This window comes from Phyllostomus hastatus, unplaced genomic scaffold (assembly GCF_019186645.2).
Source record: "Phyllostomus hastatus isolate PE091 unplaced genomic scaffold, TTU_PhHast_1.1 phas_contig_477, whole genome shotgun sequence".
Classification (NCBI taxonomy): domain Eukaryota; kingdom Metazoa; phylum Chordata; class Mammalia; order Chiroptera; family Phyllostomidae; genus Phyllostomus; species Phyllostomus hastatus.
Genome location: NW_025333889.1, coordinates 1,843,563 through 1,867,776, shown reverse-complemented (window position 1 = coordinate 1,867,776; position 24,214 = coordinate 1,843,563). Strand labels below are relative to the sequence as shown.

Genomic DNA, 24,214 nt, shown 5'->3' with positions numbered 1-24,214 from the left:
TTACGGGACGAAAAAGGGGGCCGCTGAGGTCAGGTCTCGAGTGGGAGTGCGGGTCCCACCTTGGCCACGAGCCCCGTGCAGGTCCAGCTGCGGTTCGCGTGCCTTACCTGCACCAGCTGGTCAGCCAACCTCCCTCCCTGGGTGCAAGGTGGGCGCCCAGGACGAAGGCCAGTGCCATCCGAGCAGCTGAGGTGGGACCCCGGCTCCGGAGAAGCCTTGGGAAAGCCGGCCCGGCTCGGGGCCACGCCCCACACCCATCAAAGGCGGGAAAGCTGCCCCGAGAGGCGAGGGCGGCGACACCGCGCCTTTAATTGACCTTCTGCTGGTCCTCCGAGATGACGTGGTCAGGAGCGGCTATTTGATCTCCAGTTATTCCAGAATTTCTGCTCGCGGGCCAGACACGTCCCTCCACACGGCTGTTCCTCGCCCGCCCTCACACGTCCCTGGACGGCCGTCCAGAACCGCCGTCTCCCGAAGGTGAGGGCTCTGCGTCCTGGGTCGGCGTCGTCTGCAAAGGCATCGGTTTGTTCAGGCAAACCGGTGGTGGGGAAGGGGCTGGGGACCTGGACTGTGGTGGCGGGCGGCTGTTCTGTGAACCCTGTTTTGGGGCCGAGCGCAGAGGGGGACCCTGAGACACAGGTGTGGAAGCGTGTTTCCGGCGCCGTGCCGAAGGGGCCGCAGTCTCTCTTCCCGCAGAGGATGCCTTCTCTCGGAAAGGCCACTGACAGCGACACTGCTCTAGGGCATCTGCGCCCTCGGAGGGGGGTGGCCCCCTCCCGCTGTCTTTGTCCCGAAGGCGGCTGAGCTCGCGCTGCCCAGTGAGACCCCCGGATTCACCCTGAGTGCCTTTCCCTTTCCCTGCTGGCTGTGGGTGCTGTTGAAGTTCAGATAATAAAGTCCTGTGCCCCCCCCACTTCCTTCCTTTTTCTTTGAAGTCCTCACGCAAGGATATAGATTGATTGATTGATTCCAGAGAGTGAGGAAGAGAATGGGACAGACAGACAGATGGACTCTGATTGGTTGCCTCCTGTGTACACACCCTCACCAGGGACCAAACCTGGAACCTGGGCTTGGGCTCTGACTGGGAATCGAACCCACGGCCTTTGGGTTTATGGGACGATGCTCCAACCCACCGAGCCCCCCCCCACCCCGCAGCCAGGTCCCCCACTTCCTTGCTGGGAGTGACCTTTGTCAGTCACGTCAGCAGCCCGGCGTGCGTCTGGGCCTGCCCGGCAGTCAGGGAAGTGGGATTCGTGGGTCCGACTGTCAGGGGCCTGGGTGCTTCCTGCAGCGTCACCCCCATCGGGGGCAGGACCACCGAGGCCACAGCGCAGTGAGAGGGCGAAGGTCGGGGGGAGACGGCGCTTTCACTTCTCACCCGCTGTGTTCCACGCCCGTCCGTCTCCTGTCGGGTGGGGGGGGCCCTCGGCTGGCCGGTGCCGGTGCCGTTGCCGAGAGCAGGGCTCCTTTCCCGGGTCACCGTTTGCATCGAGGTGTTTTGAACGGGCTGTTCCGGCAGCACGGCGAGTTCTTCTCTGAACTCGGGCTGACTCGGGGCACTCTCTGAGTGTCCCCTAGGCCGGGAAGTGCTAGATGGGTTGTGCGTCGCAGCCGTTTTGTTCTCCGAAGTTCCGGAAAGTGACCGGTGCACACTCACAGTGTGTTGCGTTCGTGAAAAGTGGAACAGGTTTTCCCGGGGACGCCATTCCTGGGTGACCCGAGGCAGGGGGCGTCCCTGTGCTCGCCCTGATCCGGCCTCAAGGCCCCGCCGGTGCTGGGGGGCGGGGGGACGGCCGGGGGAGGGTGCCTCTGATCTCCAGGACTGTTGTGGGCTCGCTCCTGGACACCTTGGAGGTGAACCTGATTCCGGAGGAGAACGCATGAGAATCCGCTCTGGGCGTGGGTCCGATCTCACCCCGTGGCGGCGGGACCGGGCTTCTCCTGCAACTCCGCAGCCGGGCTCTGCTCCGAACCGGAGCGCAGGGGCACCCACGCCGGCCGGGTCCGGCGGCCCTGTGGCCGGTCCTTCCCTTTCCGTCCCGAGGTCCCTGCTGCAGTCTGTGCTTCTCCTCACCTGTCCTCTCCCGGCCACTGGGCTTTCTCTCGCCGGTTAGCTCAGCACCCCGAAAGTCCACTCACGCCGCGCCTGCCCCTGCCCTGCCCTGGTCAGGGGTCTCTCTCAGGCCCCTCCCCACCTCACTTCCTTCTCTTCTTTGACCCCTGTCTCTCAGCTTCCACACTGCTGGGCTCAGCAGGGTCTCCCCACCCTCACAAACAGACGGACCGATGAGCTCATGCCCATGCACCGCATGCCCTCCCCGGGCCCTGCCTCCCTCCAGGCTGCCATTGGCAATGCTCACAGGTGCCCGCACCACCGAGCACATTTGTTTCACTGTGGCATTTGAACACGGAGTGCAGTGCTCACACCAGCCTGCAGGGGGCGCCAGGGAGCCCTGGCTGCCAGGAGATGCCTCTGGTTTCTGTGGCGTCACCACCCATCTGCCTCGGCTGGTCCCCAGCACCCTTCCAACCCCCTCGCTGTGCGCATCCGGGGCTGCCCCTCCTCCAGGCTGGCTGCCCGCCGTCCCCATCGCCACCACACGGCAGGTCGTGCTCCCGGGGCTGAAGTGCCCAGGGCCCCTCACCCAGTTCCCGCCCCCACCCCAGACTCAGTGTGGACCAGACTCCCCCTCCACCCCTGCCTTGGAAAATCCAAGGGGACTTTTTTTAAACTCCAGGAGACGAAAAAGGAGTTGGTGAATTGCTGGGTGCTGGGTAGTTATGCAAAACTAATAACACTAATTCCTAAAGATGTGCCCCTTTTAAAGATGTTATTTAGTTATTTTTTTTAGAGAAGGGAAGAGAAGGAGAGACACATCAGTGTGTAGTTCCCTCTCGTGTGCCCCCAACTGGGGACCTGGCCCGCAACCCAGACACATGCCCTGACTGGGAATTGAACCCATGACCCTTTGGTTCACAGGCCAGCACTCAGTCCACTGAGCCACACCCACCAGGGTGATGTACTGCTTTTAAAAGAGAGTTTCCATTCTAAGTTGCTACAGAATATGAAACATCCGAGATCAATGAGGATCTGTGATGACCTGTCAAAGTCCTCATTTTATCAGGAGAATCATCCCTCCATCAGCATTTCTGGGGAGGTAAGAACCCGCCCCCACCCCGGAAGAGCCCCCTCGCCGTCTGGGAGGAGGGCCGAGGGCGCATGGGCGTCGCCGCCCCCGGCACCGGGCGTGCCCAGGGAGCAGGTGCTGTTTCATGCCGGGCGTGAGCTCACTGTTGCTTCGCAGCATCTCGCTCCGGGATACTCTGTCCACTGGAGGCGGCCAGGATCCTGACCCAAGGGTCAAGTTCACTGTGGCCCTGAGCCGGGCCGGCTGGCCGTGGGGTACAGCCTTCTCTGCCGACGGCAGGCAGGGGCTGGTTCCCCCAGCTGGTGCCCCCGTCAGTGGCCCAAGACGACCTGGGCGTGTGCACTGCTTCGCCAGCAGCCCCGGTCCAGGCTGAGCCCAGGCAGACGGCTAAGGACGCCCCAGAGCCCGCCTGTCGGCTGTCAGTTCCCAGTGAGGACCCCTGGCTGGCTGGGCCGGGGGAGGGACAACTCGGTCAGGCCGTGCCCCGGATGCTGAGCACTTAGGACTTTTCGTGGGGGTTTCGGTTGAAACCTGGCTTTGCTCTCCGACACCCAGCCTGTCTGCGCAGACAAGGTACACAACCCCTGCGGGCACCGCCGTGTGTGTGAGATACTTCGTGGGCCGAAAGGCGCTGCGCCGTGCTGGGCGATTGTGCCACAGACACCTTTACAATGGGAAGGGTTTGTGCTGTCAGCCGAAAGGACCCACAGAAAGTCATTATAGCCCTTCTGTTTGCAGAAGGAGCACAGAGAAGTTTATTCTGCTCTCATCGACACGGCCAGTGACTCATGGAAAACACTTCACGGCTGTGACCGAGAGGAGTGGTTTCGTGTCACTTGTCTGAGTGATGGGGTGGCCGGCCGGGAGCCTCGCGGCCCGCCCCGGCTGCCTGCTGCTCTGAGCGAGGGCTTCCGGAAGGGCTTGTCTCTGCGGCGGCGGCGGCGGCAGCGCGGGGAGCCAGACCGCAGCAGGACGCGAAGCGGGTGAACCTAGCAACCCGGCAACCCGACGGGGACCGGCAGCCGGGCTTGGGTGTGGCCCTGCAGTGGTGACTCGCTCTGGCGTTGGCTGGTTGGCTGTGACTCTCATGTTCCTAAAACAAAATTAGGCCATTCTACTTACCTCTTGCTCTTTTCCTGAGAAAGAAATTGGGTTTCTGCACATAGCCATATTGTACGTCAGGGAGGTGATTTTTATTTTAAATTGGGATATTGCACTTTTGTTGAGAGGCACAGCATGAAGGCGTTTAGGGGTGCCCAGGAGAGTTGGCTCTCCCCAAAACTCAGGCCCCGCTTGGCGCCGAGTTCTGGGTTTCAGCAGCGACTGCACATTCACGGCTCACTCACCGCCCGGCAGCCTGGAAGGGGCTGGGAATTCAGAGTCAGCCCATCAGAAGTGGCTTCCCGCCCAAAAGGACCTGTGTCATGGACCTCCGGGGTTCTTGCCTATGCCCTATACACGTTTATATGAGGACCCTGGGCCCTGGCTGGCGCAGTCCAGGCAGATGGTCACCTGCTCCCTGGGCCCCTGTCCCCCCCACCCATGCTGCTCTGACCAGGCGACAGAGCCCCAGGCCCTTTCTGCTGACCTTCCTGAGGATGGAAATGGGGGGCTCTCTCATCCGTTTGCTTCTCACCAGACACTCTCAGGTCGCTCTCGTTGTGTCTCCTTCAAGGTGGAGGGTGCACGTTATTCCGCCCAGCCGCCTGGGAGCTGGGCGCGCTGAGATGGACATCTTGTGCCCCCCCCCCGCCCCCGTGTCCCAGTCTGTTCACACAGCCACACCCCGAACTTTGGCTTCTTAGCGGACCTCCCGCAGACCGGGCGTGTGGGTTCCACCAGCCACCCAGTAGTCATCACCACGGTGGCCTTGCCCTCGCTGAGAAAAGTAGCAGGTGTCCTCAGCAGGAGGCTTCCACGCGGGACCCTTTTCCTGAGAGAGCTGGACATAACTAAGTGGGCGGGAGGCAGCCCACGGGCCTCCACGCTCTGCCCTCGGGCCCGGGGGCTGCAGCACAGCACCAAGCAGCGCCGACTCGGTGCTCCCCACACCCAGCAGCCGGCCCTCCGCCCTCGGGCTGACTCGGCCACGGCCCTGGGGCGGCTGGGCTGACACGCGTCGGAACATAGCGGCCTCCCGTCCACGAGAGTGATTTCCCACTGGCGTTCCGCAGGAATTTCTAACGCATGCCACCCCCGACTATTCAGTCAGGGGCGCTGACCTTTTCCCCTTGGTTCGTCAAATGAGAAAATGGCAACAGCCAACACAACAGTAGCAGCCCGGTGTGAATGAATCAAAACGATAGCTATTTTTTTGGTCAGATCGGCAAAACATATATATTTTTGATGGGCCACAGAATTTCGGTAACTCGTTTGTGTGCACCTCGAGATGAGAAGGCTGGACACCGCTGGCCGGGGAGCGGGTTGGACGGAGCAGCAGTGTCCGCGGACAGGCCACCGCTCAGCGGCGGGACGCGGACTCTCCGGTGCCCCCGCGGGTATCGCGCTGCGGGGACCTCTCCCTCGCTCCCGGCACAGAACTCACGCGGCGGCTTCTCCCTCTGCACCCTTGGCTTCTGCAGCTGTGTGCCCCCCCCCCCCAGCTTTCATGGGGGCTCTGGGTTTGCTCTCCTTCCTGGGCTGCCCCCTCGGTCCAGGCCCGCCCATTGTAACCATTGTTGCCAGCGTCCTGCCTGCCCCCAGCAGGAAGGCCCGGGTGCGTGGGGTGGGGCCCCTCTGCGAGCAGAGGGAAGGGTACGAGCTCAGGGCGGCGAGGCAGGTGTCGGTTTGAGGACCCACGGGGCGAGCGGGACTGCCTGCCCATGGCGTGTCTTCGTGTTTCCGCCCTCCGTGCCCGGGGACACTCCCGCCGCTGGCAGGTCCCGGGGAGACCCCATACGCGGACAGGGCCGTTCGTCCCCCTGGATGGGAATATTTGAACCGAAGTCTCTGAGACTTCGGCGGCTGCTCTGCCCATTGGCCGTCACTCCCACCTGGGAAGCTGGTGCCGCTGCGAAAGTTACAGCCGCTTTCCGTGGTAAACTCCCTGAGTCCTGCGTTTGGTCCCGTAGAACGGTTTCCAATTATTTTCTGCAGTTCACTTAGTTTCGTAAAACCAAGAACTGTAATTCACAAACAGGTTCAAGAAGTGCCGCAGCAAGAAGACGAGGCGTCGGAAGGAAGGCATTACGATCCCCGACACCGATTTCCCTGGGCCCCGGGTGCCGCCACAGCTTGGCGCTCGGCTCGCCTGAAGCGTGGGGGAAACCTGGCCAGTTTCTCACTCTTCTCACAGCGCCCACGCAGACCCTTTACCCTGCCTCTTTTCTGTCGCCCCCACCCCTTTTCTCGCCTTCTGTCTCCTGGGTCCAACCCTGGGTCCCCCAGAGCCTCCTCTGCTCTGGGCCCTGCCTTCCCCAGCCCACACCCCACAGCCCCTGCGGAAGGGCGTGCTGTCGCAGTGGGCAGGCCAAGGCTCACAGGTTACTGAGAATTAGGTTAGGGGGGCAGGGAGGGGGAAATTGGGGGGCGGCGACATTTAAAACATTCACGTGTGAATTTGTGGTCTCCCTTGGGAGCAGCCTTTGCAAAGAAGTAGGCCCGGTGGCTCCACTGCGAGTGCCCCTTTGGAGGCAGGGAGGTGGTCGCTCGGAAACGAGCCTCCAAAAACGTGTCCCCCGCGGGCAGGGGTTGAAAGGGGTCGACTTGACCGCCCGGCCCGGCCGGAACAGGCTGATATTCTGATGAGGGCCACGGTGTCATCTGTGGCTTCTGCCCGGCCCTGGCGAGGTCAGCCCGCAGGACTTTTAAAGCCCGAAGCGGCGCGCGTCCTGTGGCTGGAAGAGGCGCGCGCGGGGAGGTTGGGTCCCTTTCCCCGCGCTGGAACGGAACGACTCCATCCCGCGCCGGGCCTGCCCGGCCCGTGCCCCGCACGCCCTCCCGGCCGGAGCCTGGATGGTGCGGCCCGGCTGTGAGCCACCGGATCCGCGCCGCACGGGTGGCAGCCGCCGGGGCTGATGCGTGGGAACACTGATGGGGAGGCGGCCGGGGCGCACCCCGGCCTCGGACGCCGGTTCTCGCCGCCTGGGCCACGCGCTCGTGCCCTCCTGGAGGCCGGCCCCTTCTCGGGGTGACGCGTCCACGGGCCGGGAGGTGCTGCCGGGCTCGGCTGAGACTGCCAGGTCGGCCCGAGCCCAATTTGGCCCCAGTTTCGAGGAGGCTGCTGGACCGTGGCGGCCGGAGCCGGCGGTGCGGCGGCCGCGGCGGGAGCCGGGGCGGGAGCCGGGGCGGTGGGGGAGGGGAATGGAGAAGGCGCTCGCCCCGCCCCCACGCAGGCCCCGCCCCGACAAGCCACACCCCCCAGCCTCCGGTTCCCGCCCGCGCCTCTGGGCGGGGTCGGCTGGGGTCTGCTTTCCCACCGCTCTCCAGGGGGACCCGAGGGAGGTGGGCGGTGACTGATAACCGGGGAGATGGGGCACGCACCTCTGGGCGCGGGGCGCGGAGCGCAGGCTGGGGGCGGGCCCCTGGGGAGGGGCGGGGCGGGGCCCGGGTGGGCGGGGCGGGCCCTAGGGGAGGGGCGGGGCGGGGCCCGGGGGCGGGGCCGGTGGGCGGGGCGGGCCCTAGGGGAGGGGCGGGGAGGGGCCCGGGTGGGCGGGGCGGGGGCCCGGGTGGGCGGGGCGGGGCGGGGCCCGGGTGGGCGGGGCGGGGGCCCGGGTGGGCGGGGCGGGGCGGGGCGAGAGGGGTGGAGGCGCTCCTCTGCAGGCCGGGGGCCCCCTCCTTGCTGGGAGGCCCGGGGCCACCTGCGCCACGCCCCTGGGCCGCGCCCGAGCCGGGAAGGGGGGAGCGCGCCTCGCTTGGGGAAGGGCGAGTCCTGTGCCGCCGCGGGCCTGTCCCTGAGCCGGAATCCGCCGCGTTGGGCATGTGGCTGTGCTGAGAGCCTGAGCCCGCCGACCGAGAGCCCGGCGCCCCCCGAGTTTCTGGCCTGGCCGTGCGAGGAGGTGGACGGGCAGCCGGGCACCATGACCAACCCCGCGACCGCGCAGAACAAGGAAATAGACTGCCTGAGTCCAGAAGCCCAGAGAGTGGTAAGAGGAGAACGCAGGAACTTGGGTGCTGGCGCGAACGTTTGGTCCTTGTTGGTGTTCCAAGGTCCAGGGCAGTGGTCACCTTCGGCCGCAGGCGTCCGTGCCTGGCGCGGCGTGGGGCGGGCTCCACCTGGCCAGGCGCCCCTCCTGAGTGAACTTCCCCACGCGAGGATGTGCGGGTGGGAGGGGACCTGCCCTCCGTTCAGTTCGCCGCTGCGTGCGCGCTGACCCCCTGGGCAGAGGGTAGGTTTCTCCGGACGCAGTTCCTGCCAGGACGAAAAGGACGGGGGCCGCTCCCTGGTGCCTGTGAGCGGCTCTGCCCCAGCCCGGCGACGGGGCCTCTGAGGCCTGAGACCTGCGCGTGGTCTAGAGTCTTGGAGGGGGCTGTTCGCCGGGTGTTTTACAAAGCACAGTGCCCCGGAGGAGCCGCGCCGGCAGCCAGGCCCTCTGCCCGAGACCGGCGGCATGTGGTGGGGGAGGGGGTTGTGTTTCAGGGCACGGCCCCTGTACTGCACCTTCTGACCTCTGGGGACTGAGCCGGCTGCTCCACCTCCCCCAGCACCCCAGCCTCCAGAGAGACTGGCTAGTCTCCTGGGGCCCTCTGGGCCTGGACAGGGTCCCGCAGGGTGTCACAGTTATCCGGCTTAAGGCCCTTGGGCGTGGGGTAGTCTGGTTAAAACTGGGCTGGCGGGGGAGTGCTCTGTCATTCCCCGTTGTCATGGGGCTTGTGATTGGTCGATGGGAATGTTTTAGGCAAAACGGTGCGCCTGGGAAAGGAAACGTTTTGTGAAGTGACTCCTGCAGAGACCCCAACTTCCCCTTCCCCGGGCCCCTGTGGGAAGTCGATGAACGAGGGGTCCCCAAACTCTCCCTCCTGCACCAGGTGGGCATCAGTGATCACCAGCGGGGCGTCTGGGGGGGTCCAGATGAGGAGACCGCCTGACCTCGGAGGCCCTGAGCAGTGGGCAAGCGCTGGAGAGGGAGAGAAGTGGGCTGGGATGCACGCCCCCTGGAGAGCCGCCTCCTGGGGTCGTGGGGCGGGATTTCCACGTACACGCTGGTGGGCCGCCTGGGAGACCGGCCTCCCGCCGACCCCGTGGCCTCCGTGGTTCCCAGGGGCCCGGGAGCCTGCAGAGAGGGAGAGACCCCGGTTCACCACCAGGGGCGGGCGGGCCCTGGGAGGGGTGCGGTCTGCACTCCCAGGCGGAGCCGTGGAAGGCCAGAGCTGGGCACGCTAACCCCGGGCTGGACGGAGCTCCGCGGAAGGAACTCTGGGCGGGGACTTTCTGAAGAAGGAAAACCTTCGCCAGGAGGACAGGGACGTGAGGAAGGGGGGGAACTGTCCGTCCCAGGGAAGGGTAGAAATAACGGTGGCTCCCGGGGCAAGGGTCTCCTTAACCCTTCGCTTAGCCCTTGGGTTGTTGGGTCTGGCGGACGGGCGTGCTTCACAGAATTAGGGGAGGGGCCGTCTGGACCGGGTTCTGGCTGAGGGGTGTGCCGTCAGCCCCGGTCCCCCCCCCCCCCGCCCCCAGTCCAGAATTTCCACCCGAGCGCTGCAAGAATTCCCACAGCGTGTGACGCCTGACCGCTGGGTCGGGGCGCTGGCCCCCTGTTCCCTTAGATCATCAACTAAAAAAGTGACATCAGCCAACACAGCAGTAGCTGCCTGGTGCGAGTGCATCAAAACTATACTTACTTCTTTGTCAGCCCAAAGTGCAATGTCTGTTTCAGGTGTGCCGCAGGGTTTCAGTGGTTCGTCTGTGTGTGCCCCGAGGTGAAAAAGGTTCAAAATTGCTGCCCTGCTGTTTCCAGGGCCCAGGAAGCTCTCAACACCAAAAGTTGTTGCCGTATGTGGTGTGTGTGTGTGGTGTGTGTGTGTGTGTGTGTGTGGAAGAATTCATGGGACAGTGGGACCTGCCCCGACAGGCGAGGCTGCTTCCCCCGGTGTACTCCCTCATGCCCTCCCCCGCCCCCCGCAGCCATGCTCGGGCTCCAAGGGGGGGGTGCATGGTGGGTTGGTGGTGGGTGCACCTGAGCACCTTTCTGAAATAGGAAGCTGTTGAATTCCGAAATGTACCAGCTCCCAGATTCGTGAACTTGTAGGAAGCTTTTTTTTTTTTTACTAAATAATAGCAAAACCTCTTTTGGAGTGAGAGCAGGGCGGGCAGACGCTAAGCCGGCCCCCGTTTCCTGAGGGGAGTGGTGTCCTTGGAGGGGAGCACGCGCAGTGGCCAGCTGGGGGCACAGACGGCGGTGGGGTGCCTTGGAAGGGCGTCACCCCGTGGCCACCCTGGGCATTTCACGCTGGTCTGTGCCACTTGGGTTCTGCATGAGGCGACCCCGTTGCCCTGGACGCAGGTGTCTCCCATGGGGACGGCAGGTGGGGGCGGGGGGGGGGGCACAGCAGTGCGGGAGGAGAGCCGGGACTAGCCCTGCCTGGACAGGAGGGGCGCGGGGTCAGAGCAGGAGCCCAGGCTCCTCCCAGGACCCTCAGCAGCAGCCCCGGAGCTGTCCCGGAGGACAGTGTAGAAACCACACACTTATCTCACTGTTGTAACTTCCCGTGTGAGACACGGGTTGTGTCACCTGTGGTTGCTTTCCACACGCTGACTGGCACAAACGGACAGACACCCGTCCTGTCCGTCCGAGAGGCGGTCCCCGCAGCGCTGGGTCCGGCCTCCGGCTCCCCCCACGGGTGTGTCCCCGGGCCAAGGTCCCGGGTCTCTGCCGCCGCTGCCGCCGGCAAAGGTGTGGACGTAGGTGGGGCTCAGGCGGCCGGCCCTGCCCGCGGGACGCTCAGCCGGAGGTTCTGAGCCCTGGTCACATGGTCTGTTTCGGATCAGGCGTTTCCTCCAGCGGTGGAGACACAGAAACACCGAGTGAGGTGTTTTCTCACCGCGCGGAGAGCGTCCCGCCAGGGCAGAGAAGGCTGCGTTTCCCTTTTTCTTGACGCGTTAGTTTCTGTTCGGCCTGAGCTAATGCCACGGGGCGGAAGCCTCCTTGGCAGAAAGTTTTTCAAGCCCCCGCAGTCTAAACCGCCACTGACGCCCAGCACAGGAAATCGAGCTATTTATAAGTGCAGAGCTCTCTTCTCTCGAAGTTGATTGGAGTTTTTATTACCTACGCGAGCGAGGCCTTATCTCGTTTCTGCAGAGCCGCGAGGCGTGGCGTGGGTGCCCCGCGTCTGCGCCTCAAAAGGCAGTGTTCGGGAGGCATGCCCTATCCCGGAGAAATCGGGCCGGGTGACTCAGCGGAGGGAGCGGATGACTCGTCGGTTACTCATGTGCCAGTGCTTCCGAAATCTCCATCCGTGTCTCAGAGTCGGCGGCCCCGAGCCCAGAAGGTGGGGGGTCCCTGACCCGTTAAGGAGAGGAGCCTGGTGCAGCCAGGGACACGAGGGGTGGGCGGGAGAGCCCACCCTTTTATCACCCCACTGTTCTAACCCCGAGCCTCCCAAAGTGCAGTTGGCTCTTTTGAATAAACAAGCTTATTTTCATGGACTGAATTTACCCAGACTTTCATTATTCAAACTATCCGGATAAACCTAAGTGCAGTGAAATTTTCTCCTAAGTGAAAGCTTTGTTTTGGCTACCCCCGCCCCCAGCCGAACTGCAGCACGAAGGAACCAGAAGCCAACAAACAGGAGCTGCACGGCCCGGCTGTGTGCTGAGCTGTTCCTGCACTGGGGGGTGCGGGGGGGGGGCGGAGCTTCACCTGGTTTCCTCCTTAACCCAGTAACTCGGTAACTTGAAAGCAGTTTCGCTTTGAGTACAAAGAACAAGTACTTTGTAGCAAAGGCGTGAGTTATCTTCAGTTACTGTGATGAGCATTTCCTTTTAATTTTAGCCAGAATGTTTCATTCACAGGCTTGTGTGATAGGACCAGTGAACGCAGCTTCGGCCTAAAAAAGGCACTTGGGCCTGTGGGGTGGGGGGGGGAGGGATGAGGAGTGGGCCGTCCCCCTCCCCCGCCCCACCCTCCCCTCCCCCGCCCCGCCCTCCCCCTGCAGGTCCGGAGCTGAGCCCACATTGCTGCAGCACTGGTGACAACGGGCAGCATTTCCCGTCACCCCGCGCCCCACCCCGTGTCAGCCTGTTCCGAGTTTCCTGTGGGCGTCGTCCCCAGCACTGGCGGTAGCCCCATCTCGTGAGAGGGCTCGGTCACCTCCGCTGACAGATAAAGAGGAAACTGAGGCTCGGAAGGGCCGGGGACTTCCCCCAGTGCACACAGCTAGCAGGCCCGTGAGCTGGGGCGGACAGCTGTCCCCACAGTGGCAGCGCCCCGGGGCAGGAAGCTGCTGTCGGAAGCTCCTCTCCTTGCAGCCCCGGGGCCTCACCGCCCGGGGCCTCACCGCCCGGGGCGGTGGCCAGGGTTTCGTTCCACTGGGGCAGCCCCTTCAGACGCGAGGCCTCGCCCTTGAGCGCCTCTCCAGAAGTGTTCATTGTGTAAATGTTTCACGTCTATTTCTGGTAGTTTTCAAAACTTTTCAGAAGGAAAGAACACGCAGTGGACTCAAGTTTTCTAAATAAGGAAGAGAGCACCAGAAAGGGGGCGGGGGGGGGGTGGCGCGGGAACGCTGTAGACGTTTCTCTCTCTCTCCCATTCCGAGTACCTGCTTAATGAGTCCTGCCAGTCAGTGCCAGGTGACATGGGGACCCGGGGCAGCCGAGCCTTGTCCCCTGTGCTGTGGAGCCCCTGCCCTACGCCACCCGGACAGACCGGCCCCTGGAGGGGAGAGCAGGTGGCGTTCGAGTCTCCCCCAGCCAGTTGCAGGGCTGTCCCGTGGACACAGGACACGGGGAAGGTCGTCAGCGGCCGGGTCCTTCCCGACACGGGTCGCGTGGTGCTGCTGCAGGGCCTGCCTGACTCCGAGAAGGAGCCACAGCGATGCCGTGGCACCTGGAAGGGGCGGGGCCCACGGGGGAGACCCTGAGTGGAGACGGGAGGCGGCGGAAGGGGGCGGAGCGCAGGTGCATTGGCTGCCGGGGACACGTCCCCCGGAGAGCCGCCCAGGTGAGCCGGGCTGCCGTCACCTGCCGGCCACACGCACGGTGACAGGTGGCCGTCACGCTTTCCTCGGTCGTTCCAGCGTGTTGAGACTGCTGGAGGAATGTGGGCATTCGCTCCTCTCAGAAGGAAACTTAAGGTGTAGGGGCAGCCAGAGGAGGAGTTTATTTGCGCGGAGACTCGCTTCCTCAGCGGCGGGACTGCGCTGTGACGTTGGAGCCGGTGAACGTTCCAGGTCACTGCGCTCGGTGAGGTGACGTGCGTCCTCTTGTCCCTGGGTAACGTCGGTGGGTCGTGTGGGTGTGCCGGGCACTTTGAAGGTGTGTATTGTTCTGAAAACGGCGTCAGGAGAAAGGCTCAGCACGCGGGTCCCCGCCGCCCAGTGTGGACACAGCGTGTCGGGCCCTGGCGGTCCCGGGCCTGGCGCCTGCCCCCTGTGATCAGGGCTGACACTCAGGGGGGATGCGGTTTGCCCACGCTCACGTCACGGTCAGTGGGAGGGCCAAGGCTGGGGGCCAGGCCTGGAGACCCGCTGTGGGCAGTTCCCTCTGCGGAAACTGAGGGCCAGGCCGGGAGGACGTGGCCCAGACAGAGGTGGTACCCTCGGCTTCTTGGGCTGCTCCGTGAGGCCCCCCAGGAGCGGAGGGCCGGGCGCCGAAGGCTCAGTCACGGCCAGCCTGGCGAGCGGAAGGCTTTTCTGAAGGCTGCTGTCTTATCGCAGGATTCCACGGTAATTTCAATCATCTGAGTTGATTTCGGGGGAAACGTAGCATTTTTTTAAAAATAACTAACATTTCTTTAAAGGTTTTATTTATTTATTTTTTTAGAGAGAGAAGGGAGGGAGATAAAGAGAGAGAAACATCAATGTGGGGTTGCTGGGCGTTATGGCCTGCAACCCAGGCATGTACCCTGGCTGGGAATCGAACCTGCAACACTTTGGTTCCCAGCCCACACTCAATCCACTGAGCTACGCCAGCCAGGGCAAAACATAGCATTTTAAATAACCAGCTAAACTCCAGTCTTTGACACTGCGTCCTCCAGGCCTCCCAGTAACATTGATGAGCGGTGGCTTGTTTGTTTTTTGGCAACACAAGTTTAACGTCTTCGCTATGAACCTGACATGAAATCCATAGGCCCCCACATCTACCTGCGAACATAGTATCAGGTCGATAGAACGTTTAGCTGTACATAGTATCGGTTCCATAGAACGTTTAACTGTAACGCTGAGAATAAACAAAAGGAAGGTGCATTGCAACACCGGAGCGTGAATTTCGCTACCTGCATGGTGCTCCTGAGGACAGTCGTCAGTGGTCAGACATCTGTGCGAACCCGGGCCCGGCACCGTCGCCGCAGGACGCAGCCTGAGGCACAGACGCACCGTGCTGTCCTCACACCCAGACAGCACGCGTGTGCAGCCACCGGTGACGTGACACCCGCGATCGGGAGGGGCTCTCAGGGAAGCTCTGAGCCAGCCGGGCGCACTGTCCCCTCGCTTGCCCACTGGTGCTCGTGGAGACCGTGCGGGACGTGTCCTGAGTTCCTGCGGGAGCCGGAAGCGGCTCGCCCGCCTGGAAACGACCGGGTGGTTTTCTGTCTCCTCGAGGGGCCGTGGGAAAGCGCCTTCTTGTGCGGGCCCGTCTCCATGCAGGATGGTCGGCAGGCCGCCCCTCGCCCCTGAGTGCCATCAGTGCCCCCTCCAGTCCCTGCCACCTCCCAACACGCCCCCACCCCCACAGCACTTCCAAAATGCTCTCCTAGAGCTGCCACTCCCCCCGCTGACACTGACAGCTGTCGTCCCCATGGCGACCGTATGACAGTCTCGGTCCCAAGGAGAGGCCTCCTCGTCGGGGTGGGACTTACTGTGTGCTCAAGCGAGGGTTGTGGGCAGGTGAGACTTAGGGACGGTGGTCAAATGCACGGTGGCAGCCGAGGGACCCGGGGGTGGCAGGCGCACCGCACAGAGGCCAGCACGGGCCACCGCCGGGCGCCGCCAGCCCGCCAGCACCCGCTCATGGGGTCATCGCAGGCTGCTGCCCGGCCGGGCCAGCCCGCCGGGCCTCTTGGAATGGCGGGCTATTTTTAGACTCATCTGCATGTGAGGGGCTGGGGTTTGCACAGAAAACAAAAGCTGGTGGCTGTTTCCACCTCCCGTAGCAAAGGCGGCTCCGGAAAGGGACTCTGGCCCAGCCACACGGTCGCCTGCTCCGGGCAGGGCGCATGCCTGCATCACCAGCCACGGCACAGGGATCGCGTGTGTGTTCTTGGGGTGTCAGGCCGCCCCCTCGGGCGCTGTGCTCCTTCGTCACCGCGGCAGAGACCCACGTGTGGACAGAGATCCCTGCGTGTTTCTCCGTGGCCACACCAGGCTTCAGCTGGGTAACCGCCCTCGGACGGGAGTGGGCTCTGAGGCCCCCCCAGCTGCTCCCAGGAGGCGGTGCCCTACACTTGTGTCACGTGGCCTGACAAAAACTCCGCTCGGTCTTTCCACCTGGAGGCCGCGCGCACAGTCAGCACCGGGACTTCCTCCCGTCCCGCCCTGTCCCGTCCCGTGCAGCCGCCAGATGCTCGTGTCCCCGGACAGCGCCACGGGGCGCCCCGTCCACTGGGCCTCTGAGGCAGCACCCCAGGGGGGCGGCCGTCCCCAGGGTCCCTCCTGGGCATCCAAGGCCTCCTCGCCTCTCCGTGGCCCCAGCTGGTGTTTGTTTGTGCCGTGCGCCGACAGTCCCCTCCCTAACGACACCAAGAGTGCCAGCGCCCAGCGCTGCAGGCGGTCATTCGCACGCTGGCCACGGGCTGTGGGTGTCCCCGGGGCCCTGCAGGGCGGGGAGCTGGCTTCCTGAGCTGTCATCCTGGTGCCTTCCCAGACCCCAGGGCTTTCTCTGGGCTGGAGCCGGGGAGTGGACGTGACCAAAGCCTGTCTCAGTCCATTTCTGAAGAGCAGCGGGGGCGGGGGCGGGGGGGAGGGCTGTGTGCCGCCCCCCGCCCCCGCCCCGTGCCCCCGGTAGAACTCAGAAGCCCCTGGGTGCAGCTGCGGTGTCAGCACAGCAGAGAAAGAACCTGTTCTCAGACTTCAGGGTAGGGGGCCGCGGGGTGCGGAATTCCACACTGTGCCCGATCCCAGGGAAGCCCCGAATCTCAGGACGAGTACGAGCAGAGCGGGGAACCCCTGGAGCGTGCGGGGTGCTCAGAGACGCAGGTGCGTCTGCTGCCCGCCACACCCCTGTCCTCTGCAAGCAGCTGGGACCCGGGCCCCCGGCTCCCCTCACGGTTCTGTTCTCTGAGGCGGCGCACCACGTGGGCCCCCCGGGTGAATGCGTAGGAACTGCAAGGAGGACCCAGACCTCAGTGGAATTGGGGTGCAGGGTGCTGGGGACGGCGTGTGGCCACCCCACCCTGGGGGGCATCTCCTGCTGCGCAGCCGCCCACCGCAGGAGGGAAGGCGGGTCTGGGGACAGCCATGCGCAGCCCGGCCGGCGGGCTGGGTTTCTCCCGGCGCCCCGGTCTCTTTCTAGTTCTGCTCGGCCTGAGTCCTCAGCCGGAGCGGCTGTCCCAGTTCCGGACCCCGAGGAAAGCCGCGGCCCTTATCTTTGGCGGAAGCTGTTATCTTCGGAATTCCTGGCGCGCAGGGCGGGCCGGTCGGGTGCCTGGTGGGACCGGCCCGCATCTGACCCCTTAGCCCGAAGCCCTTGCGTCCTGCCCCTGAGAGAGCCACGTCCCCTCTGTGGTGGGTCCAGAACTGCCGGTCACCGGCCCTCTGCACTGCCCAGGGACCCGTCACCGCAGTGACCGCTGCTGTGGCCGAGGCTTCTCCGCACAGCCCCGTGGTCTGTGTCCAGACTGGCCCGGGGCTGTGCTGCCCCAAGAGGCCCAGTCGAGGGGGGAGCAGGGCCCCAGCAGTGGTCTGTCTCCCTGGCTGGCCCGTGCGCCCCGTGGCCGGCCTCTGTGCCTGTAGCCTGGACTCGGCCGGCCACTGTGGGGTCAGGAGACCCTGGGGCTGGGACCGGGGCTTCCGTGTGTGTTCGGCCTCCGTCCCGTCCCCCCTCGCGTGTGGGAGCGCTGCCCTCTCAGTCTGCCATCAAACACGAGGCAGCAGTGCAGCTGTGGAGGCGGGGGCAGCTGTTTAGAATTATAATGAGACAACTTCGTGCCCAGTGTGGTCCCCGCCTCCCCACCGTGCTGCCCAGGACCCTAAGGCCCTGTGTGCCGGATTCGGGCCAGGACCGGAGGGCCCTGAGGGGAGGGCCAGGCCCTGTCCCGGGAGGGTGGGGCGCCTCCCCTGTAAGGGGCGTTCCCCTCCGACGTGGGGGGCGGTCCTGAGAAAACCGAGGAGCCTGGATCTCATCCGTGTCCGAGGGGCCCTCAGCGGTCAGCACCTCCCTGGACTCCAGCTGACCCTGCAGGCGGCATCAGAAGGGGGTGTTGGCAGGGGAGGGGACCACACTGCAGCCGTCTGAGCTGCAGAGCCCTGGCCGCCTTGAGCATGGTCACCCTCATTTCCTCCCTCCCCTCCCCTGTCTCCCTCCGCCCTCTGTCACCCTTCCCCCTCTGTCACCCTCCCCCCTTCCTTCCTTCAGAAAAGTTTGCAGTTTATTTGAAAACTGTCAAACAACCCAGACGCAGATGGGATGACAGAAAGCAGAGGCCCCCACACTCGAGAGGTGCCAGCCCCCCTCCCCCCAGGGGCGTGGGCCTGCTGAAGCCCCGAGGGCTGCCCCTCCCCCAGGCGCTGACTGGGGGTGTCTGCTGGAGGCTGCAGCTTCTGCGCCTCCGACAGGCCCCGGGTGAGGGATGCGCCTCTGCCGGGAAGGACCCTGTGACACCTTCAGCGCAGCGAGCCCCGCGTCCCACCCGCAGCTCCAACAGCCCTCGGCCCACAGCCCGGCGCCCCCATCCCCTCCCCACTCAGGTCCTGTCTCAGCCAATCTGGGCGCCCGGCGGAGCTGTGCCCTGGGACCTGTGCCCTGGGACCGGAGGCCGAGACCCGAGAGCGGGCTGGGGGCGCCGTTAGCCCCAGGGCTGCCTGCGCGCTGGCGGCGGGGGTGGGGGGGGCGGGGGCCAGGGCACTCCAGCCGATTCGCAGAGGCCGGCCGGGGCGTGTCCGTGGTCTTGTTTCTCAAGTTTTTTCCGAAGCCCTGAGCCGTGTGTACAATACTTGGTCCCCCGAACTCCCTGAATCCGTCTACGTCCCTCTGTCTGTCCTCATCTCCCGGGAGGCCCGGGGAGGGGAACGCGGAGGCGGTGCTCCAGGGTCTAGGTGGCGGCCGGGGGGCGGGGCTTCTGCTCCGAGGTCGGCTCCTGGGACCCGGGTGCCTGACCCCCTGCAGCGGCCTAGCCTCAGCCGTGCGTCATCCTCGGCGGCGGCCCCGCCGGCCCCGCCCACTCAGGTTCCCGGCTCTCCCACTGGGATGCAGCCGCCTGGCCCTGGCTGGACTTCCCGCCGCCTCCCCACCTGTCCCAGCGCCGCTGGCATGCGGGCCAGAGGTCAGAAGGCAGAGGGCAGGCCCCGCTGTGTCCCTGCTGAAAACCCTCCCGCGGTTCCGCGTGCCTTTAAGATAAGGGTCCAGATACCGGAGCTGAGTGCTGCGCCTGGACCTCAGCCCTCGGGACTTCCTGTCGGGCCGTGCGCCTCGCCCCTGCCCCCTGGCCTGGCTGTCCTCGCAGCTGCTGGGGCTTTGGCCTTGGGCTCCTCTCCCCCTGGAAGCCCTCCTGACACCAGAACTGGGTTAAGTTCCCCTCTACCCCCCACCCCGATGTCACTTGCCACTTGTACGCGGTCACCAACTGCTTTGCCTGCACCCCAAGACTGGGGACCCAGGCTGCACTGTGGAAGTCCTTCCCAGCTGCCTGGGGCAATTGTGCGCGTTTGTGTGGCCGGGCTGGTGGCCGGGCCGGTGGCAGCCGGTGAGGGGTGGTCCCCCGCAAACTCAGTCCAGAAAGTGAAAGTAAGCATTTGGGAACCCTTAGCCCCGCTGACACAGCTGTGACCCCAAGCATGCAGGTTCCAGTTTCACACCCGTGTCGGCGGCGGTGGGCCTGCCCCAGCCCACAGAGGCGCTGGCCGGAGGGCCCCTGGCGCGGAGGGTAGGGCAGGGCCTCCCATGGCGTGTTGGCGGAGATGAGCTCGTGTTTGCGTGTTGCCGTCCGGGGCCGTTGCTATTTTGTATCTTCTGTTCATTCGACCACTTGATTGTATCAGATACAGTCTGGGCCCCTGCCGAGCTCACGCCCGCCCGGAGTAAGCTGTCCCGTGATTCGCTCAGGGTCTGCCAATGAGGGGCCGTCTCCATCTGCCACAGACCGCAGCCCAGTCACGGGAGGGGCACCCGTCATGCTGTGGGGCCCACACTCGAGGGGAGCAGATCGTGGGGAGCGAGGGGCCACCCTGGAGCCCCCTGCCGTCCCCTACATCCCCCTCCGGCAGCGCCTGCCTCTCTCTCACATTCCCGCTCCCCTTCCTCTTCCCCCGTGCCCCCTTCCCTCGCCCCAGCCCCCGCCCCGTCGGCCCCGCCCCAGCCCACGGGCTGCGGCCACAGGCCTGTGCCGGCAGGGACACAGGGCCAGCACCTGCCGGGAGGCCGCTGCCCTCGGTGTGACCATCGTCCTCTCGCTGGCCCACCCGTGGGGCTAGAGGAGGTCCCTGTGGCCGCTGTGGGTCTGAGGAACCTTCCCCTGCCCTCCCCTCCAGCTTGACCCCTCACACAGTGTCCAGAACTTTGGAAATGGCCACGGAGAGTCCAAGTTCTCACGTAGGCATGACTTTGACGCCTTGCATTGAAGGGCCTGGGCTTAGTTGTTGAAGGAACCACAGGAACAAACCATAAAGTGAATTCCTTCTGAGCACACAGCCGGCCAACCGCGGACAGGTCAGCTGGGGTCAGTTTCCACTTCGACGAGAATGTAGAAAGCAGACGAATATGTCATTCAGTGCAAGTGTGGGGCAGGGGTGACGGATGTCCCCGACACCAGGGTCTGCTGTCCTGACCTCGGCCTGCAGTGCAGGAGGCCCGGCTGCTGGTGGGGGGACACCTCCAAGCACCTCACTGCGCGCTGGCCCGCTGGCCACGCCGAAGCCTGCCAGCTGTCTCCCATGGCCCCGTTTCAGGATCATCTAGGGAACCCGGAGACATCTGAACAATGTCTGCAGAACTGGTGGAAGAATTACGGGTGTATCCCTGAGAAAATTAAGTGGAAAGAAGGTGGCATTTGACCCCAGAAAACCTGAACGCCGACGCACTTGCACGCTCCCCTCCCTGAAATAGCGACTGAGGGGGTGGTGGGCGCAGCGAGATGCAGCGTCCAGGAGCCAGGTTCAAGGACAGGGTAGGCATTTTAAATGCTCTCAAGCGGAATGTGGGAAACAGCCAAGCTGGCAGATAGTAAACAGAGGCAGATGTATATTTATATTTATGTTTGCTGTAAGGCTTCTAACAGCTCTGGTCTTGGTTTGGAGAAGAGAAAGGCTTCCCGGCGCTGCGGGTGTGGGGAGGAAGCCGAGGGCAGCAGGGGGCAGCAGGGGGGACTGGACAGGGGCTCTGGAAACCGGGGTCAGAGTCTCAGGCCTGTGCCCTCGGACGTATCTGGCAGCCTACCCCCGTCCACCTCCCTTCCTGCTCTGTAACGGGAGGGGCGGGGCCTGTGGCCCTGCCCTGCCTGAATGCCTTGCTTCGTGCACTAGTCTGTGGTAGCGCCAGAGGAAGGCAGACTGCCCAGCCTGGCCACTCACGGGCTGTGTGACCTTGGGCAAGTTACTTACCCTCTCTGTGCCTTAGTTCCATGTGTATAACCCGGGGATGGTAACAGTATCTACTTAATAGCACCATTTGGTAACAGTAGCCACCTAATAGAGCTGTGTGGTAACTGTATCCACTTACTAGCATGGCTGTGGCATACGGTACCTGAAGCCCGTGGAACAGTGCCCACGGCCTTCCGTGGCTCCGTGGACGGCAGCAACCGTCAGGACTTGTAGCTGCCGCTACCGTTGGCCCCTTGACCCCTCCGAGCCTGCGCCGCGCCCCCGTGTGTGTGTGTGTGTGTGTGTGTGTGTGTGTGTGAGCCTCCGAACAGGGTTTTCCTTAAACAGCGTCCTTGTTAGCAACCACATGCCCGAGAGGGGCCGCTGGCCCGTCCTCTAACGCTGTCTCCGTGTGTGTTTCAGGCGGAGGCCAGGCTGGCGGCGAAGCGCGCGGCCCGCGCCGAGGCCCGCGAGATCAGGATGAAGGAGCTGGAGCGGCAGCAGAAGGAGGTAATGCGGGCTTCTCCCCCGGCCCCCTCCGGCCATTTCCGTCTCAGGGCGCGCGTGCGGGGGTGGGGACGGGGGCACCGTCCGTCCGTCCGTGTGACGTCCGTGCCTCAGGATCAGAATGCACTGGCCTGGGACTGCTGTTCCAGGTCAGGCCGGGAGGGTGCATAGCTCGGATGCCAGGCGTGCCTGCCCCAGGCAGACCGCGTGGGTCTCCCCGGCCCGGCCCTCCTCCGGCTCTGACCCTCAGGGCCTCCCTGCCGAGTGAGAATCCAGACGCCCTGGATTAAAAGCGTGGAAGGAGAACAGACGATTATGTTTTTAAACTAACTGAATGGTTCTGTTTAAAAACACGTCTCCTGAGGTTCTGCGCTTTGTAACAGGTCTCGTGGGGCCTGAAGCCCAGAGCTCACACCGTGGGTGAGCTAGCCAGGGGAGAGTGTGCGCAGCGAGGTGTTTACACACCTGTTGAAGGTGTTCGCTGCTTATTTGCATGACCTTGAACTGGAGCCAGAGTCCTGTAGACAGCGAGAGCCTTTTAACTGGCAGTTACAGCTGTGAGCTTCCCCGTGACCTTGGCGTCCCTGGGGAACAAAGGAGTCCCCGCCCAGGGGACCCTGTTCTCCTGCGAGCCACACCCTTGGAGACACCCGCCCAGGCCCCGCCCAGGGCCCTGCTGGTTCGGAGGTTTTGAGTTGAGTGTGTCGGAGAGCGCCCGACAGCTCCTAAAACTGCTGCAGATTCCGCCACTTCCCTCCGGGGTGGGGCCCTGGGGCCAGCCGCTTGGGGTCACCCTCGGCCTGAAGGGTGTGTCACCACCCCCCCCACCCCCGCACTGCAGAGGCGTGCCCGTGGGGCCGGGAAACACTTCCTCGAGCTCTGAAGAAGAATAGGTTGGCGGTCATTAGCAGTGACTCAAGCCCAGAGCGATAGCCAGAGGAGTCCCACCACGGCCCCAATGACAGGAGGGCAGGGGCCGCTAGGCGGCCCCATGGCGCTGGGGGCTGGGGACCCAGGGGGTCCTGCCGCTGAGGGAGAGCCACACCGCCCTCCAGCCATGGTCGGGAAGTGGCCACATGGGAGGTGTTGCTCGTCCCGTGTCCCCGGGAGCACAGGCCCCACGGGCGTTTGAGGGCAGGTCCGCGAGTCCCCCGCCTGGCTGGAAACGCGAATGGGTCGTGAGCACATCCTGGGGCTGGTGGAATCGGCCCCTGGAGTGCGTCCAGTGCTCTCCCTGTTGGCTCTTTTTCCTCTCAACCTACCCCAAGAAGCACGGGTTTGGCATTTCCTCGAGGCGCCCTGCCCCCAGCACCGCATTTCCCACTCTGAAATTGGAGGCAGATGCTGCCGAATTTTCACGTGAACGGTTTGGACGTTGGCCCTCCTCCCGCGGCCCGGCGACCGGCCGGCAGCTCCTCGCCTGCCCGGGGTCTCGGTCCAGGGCGAGGAGGGGAACCTGGCCGACACCCGGCCGCACACTCGGGGCAGGACCGGGAGTGACCGTCGAGGGTCACCCCGAGAAGCGTTTTCAGGCACGAAGACGGGTGTTGGAGCCCGGACGTGGGGACAGGAGCAGGTCTTGTTTGGGAGACCTCTGTCCCCTACCTGGGTCACCTGGGCTGTGGGCGCCGCCCGGGCACCAGGCCGCTTCTGCACCCTCGGCCTCCGCTGGAAATCAGAGTCGTTGGGGGCCAATAGTTCCTTTGGCCTGAACTTGTTCTCAGTAATCGGCACTTTAAGTGACAGAGTGCTTGTTCAAGCTGCCTGGTGCTGGTGGCTTTTCAAATGTTTCTGTTCATTGGGTAGATGCCCACGAGCCCACTGGGAGCCCCTCCCCCCTGCTCTGGAGCTCAGAACCTCCGTGGGGAGGGCACCAGGACGCGGACTCAGTGGGCAGCAGGGTCGGGGGCCAGTGGGCAGCGGCCCGTCTCCCAGGGCACATCACCGTTCGAGGAAGCAGCAGCTTCCGTCTCCAGCACTGGGCCCCCCCACCCTGCCTGAGGCTCAGGGTTTTCATGGGCTCCCCCCCCCAACTGTTCCCAGGTCTTGAAAGAGCTGTGGGAAGAATTTTATGTTAAGTTCTGGAAAGAGCTGTGGGAAGAATTCCCCCTTGTTTCTGTCGCCATGCCAGCTTTGCCACGCCCGGTTGAATTTCAGCACTGGCCCTCCCCCTCCCCCCCCCCCGTAAGCATGTCCGGTGGCCTGGGACTGTCCCCAAGCTCGGTCCTCGGCCGAGCCACAGACTCAGGAAAGCGGGCAGTGAGTCTGGGAGGGGAGCCTTGCCTTTAGTGTCCTCGGTGGCCTTAGCCATCGCTTTAGCCTCCGGCTCACATTTAGGAGAAAGTGGCTTTCACCAGCCGCATTCATTCACACAAGCGGAGCATTCCTGCAGAGCCCCGGTGAGCGCGAACTACAGTGTGTGTGTGCGTGCACGGCTGTCTTCCTATTGTACCTTTGGGGGAAACACACCCGGCCCTTAACCACGGACGGCCTGGGCCAAAGTGTGCACTTGGTCACGCGGACAGGCTCCCGCGGAGCTCGGTGTGCAGAGTCCTTGATTCCGAGAGTCGAGGGGAGAGAGAGGACTTGAGGCAAGCAACCACCTGTTTGAACGGCCTCCTTTAGACAGAGGAACACAACCCGTTTCTCCGTCTGAGTCAGAGGAAGTCGTCCTGCTTCATTTCAGTTCTGCGGCCTGCCAGTGACCCCGCCTGTTAAGTCACGGCCCTGTAATT

General features: G+C 64.3%; 1 protein-coding gene across 48 annotated transcripts in view; it reads left to right on the top strand.

The window, feature by feature from the left end:
- The window catches only part of LRRFIP1 (LRR binding FLII interacting protein 1), a 106,566-nt gene that overhangs the window by 26,097 nt on the left and 56,255 nt on the right, over positions 1-24,214 (top strand). For 42 of the 48 annotated variants that reach the window (XM_045845783.1, XM_045845790.1, XM_045845788.1 and 39 more), the window contains exon 2: positions 21,396-21,482. In XM_045845783.1, coding sequence (XP_045701739.1) covers positions 21,396-21,482 — 87 coding nt within the window. Of the gene's footprint in view, positions 1-7,895; positions 8,234-21,395; positions 21,483-24,214 lie in introns of those variants that run through there. The other 6 variants (XM_045845774.1, XM_045845771.1, XM_045845768.1 and 3 more) reach the window with 1 other exon arrangement.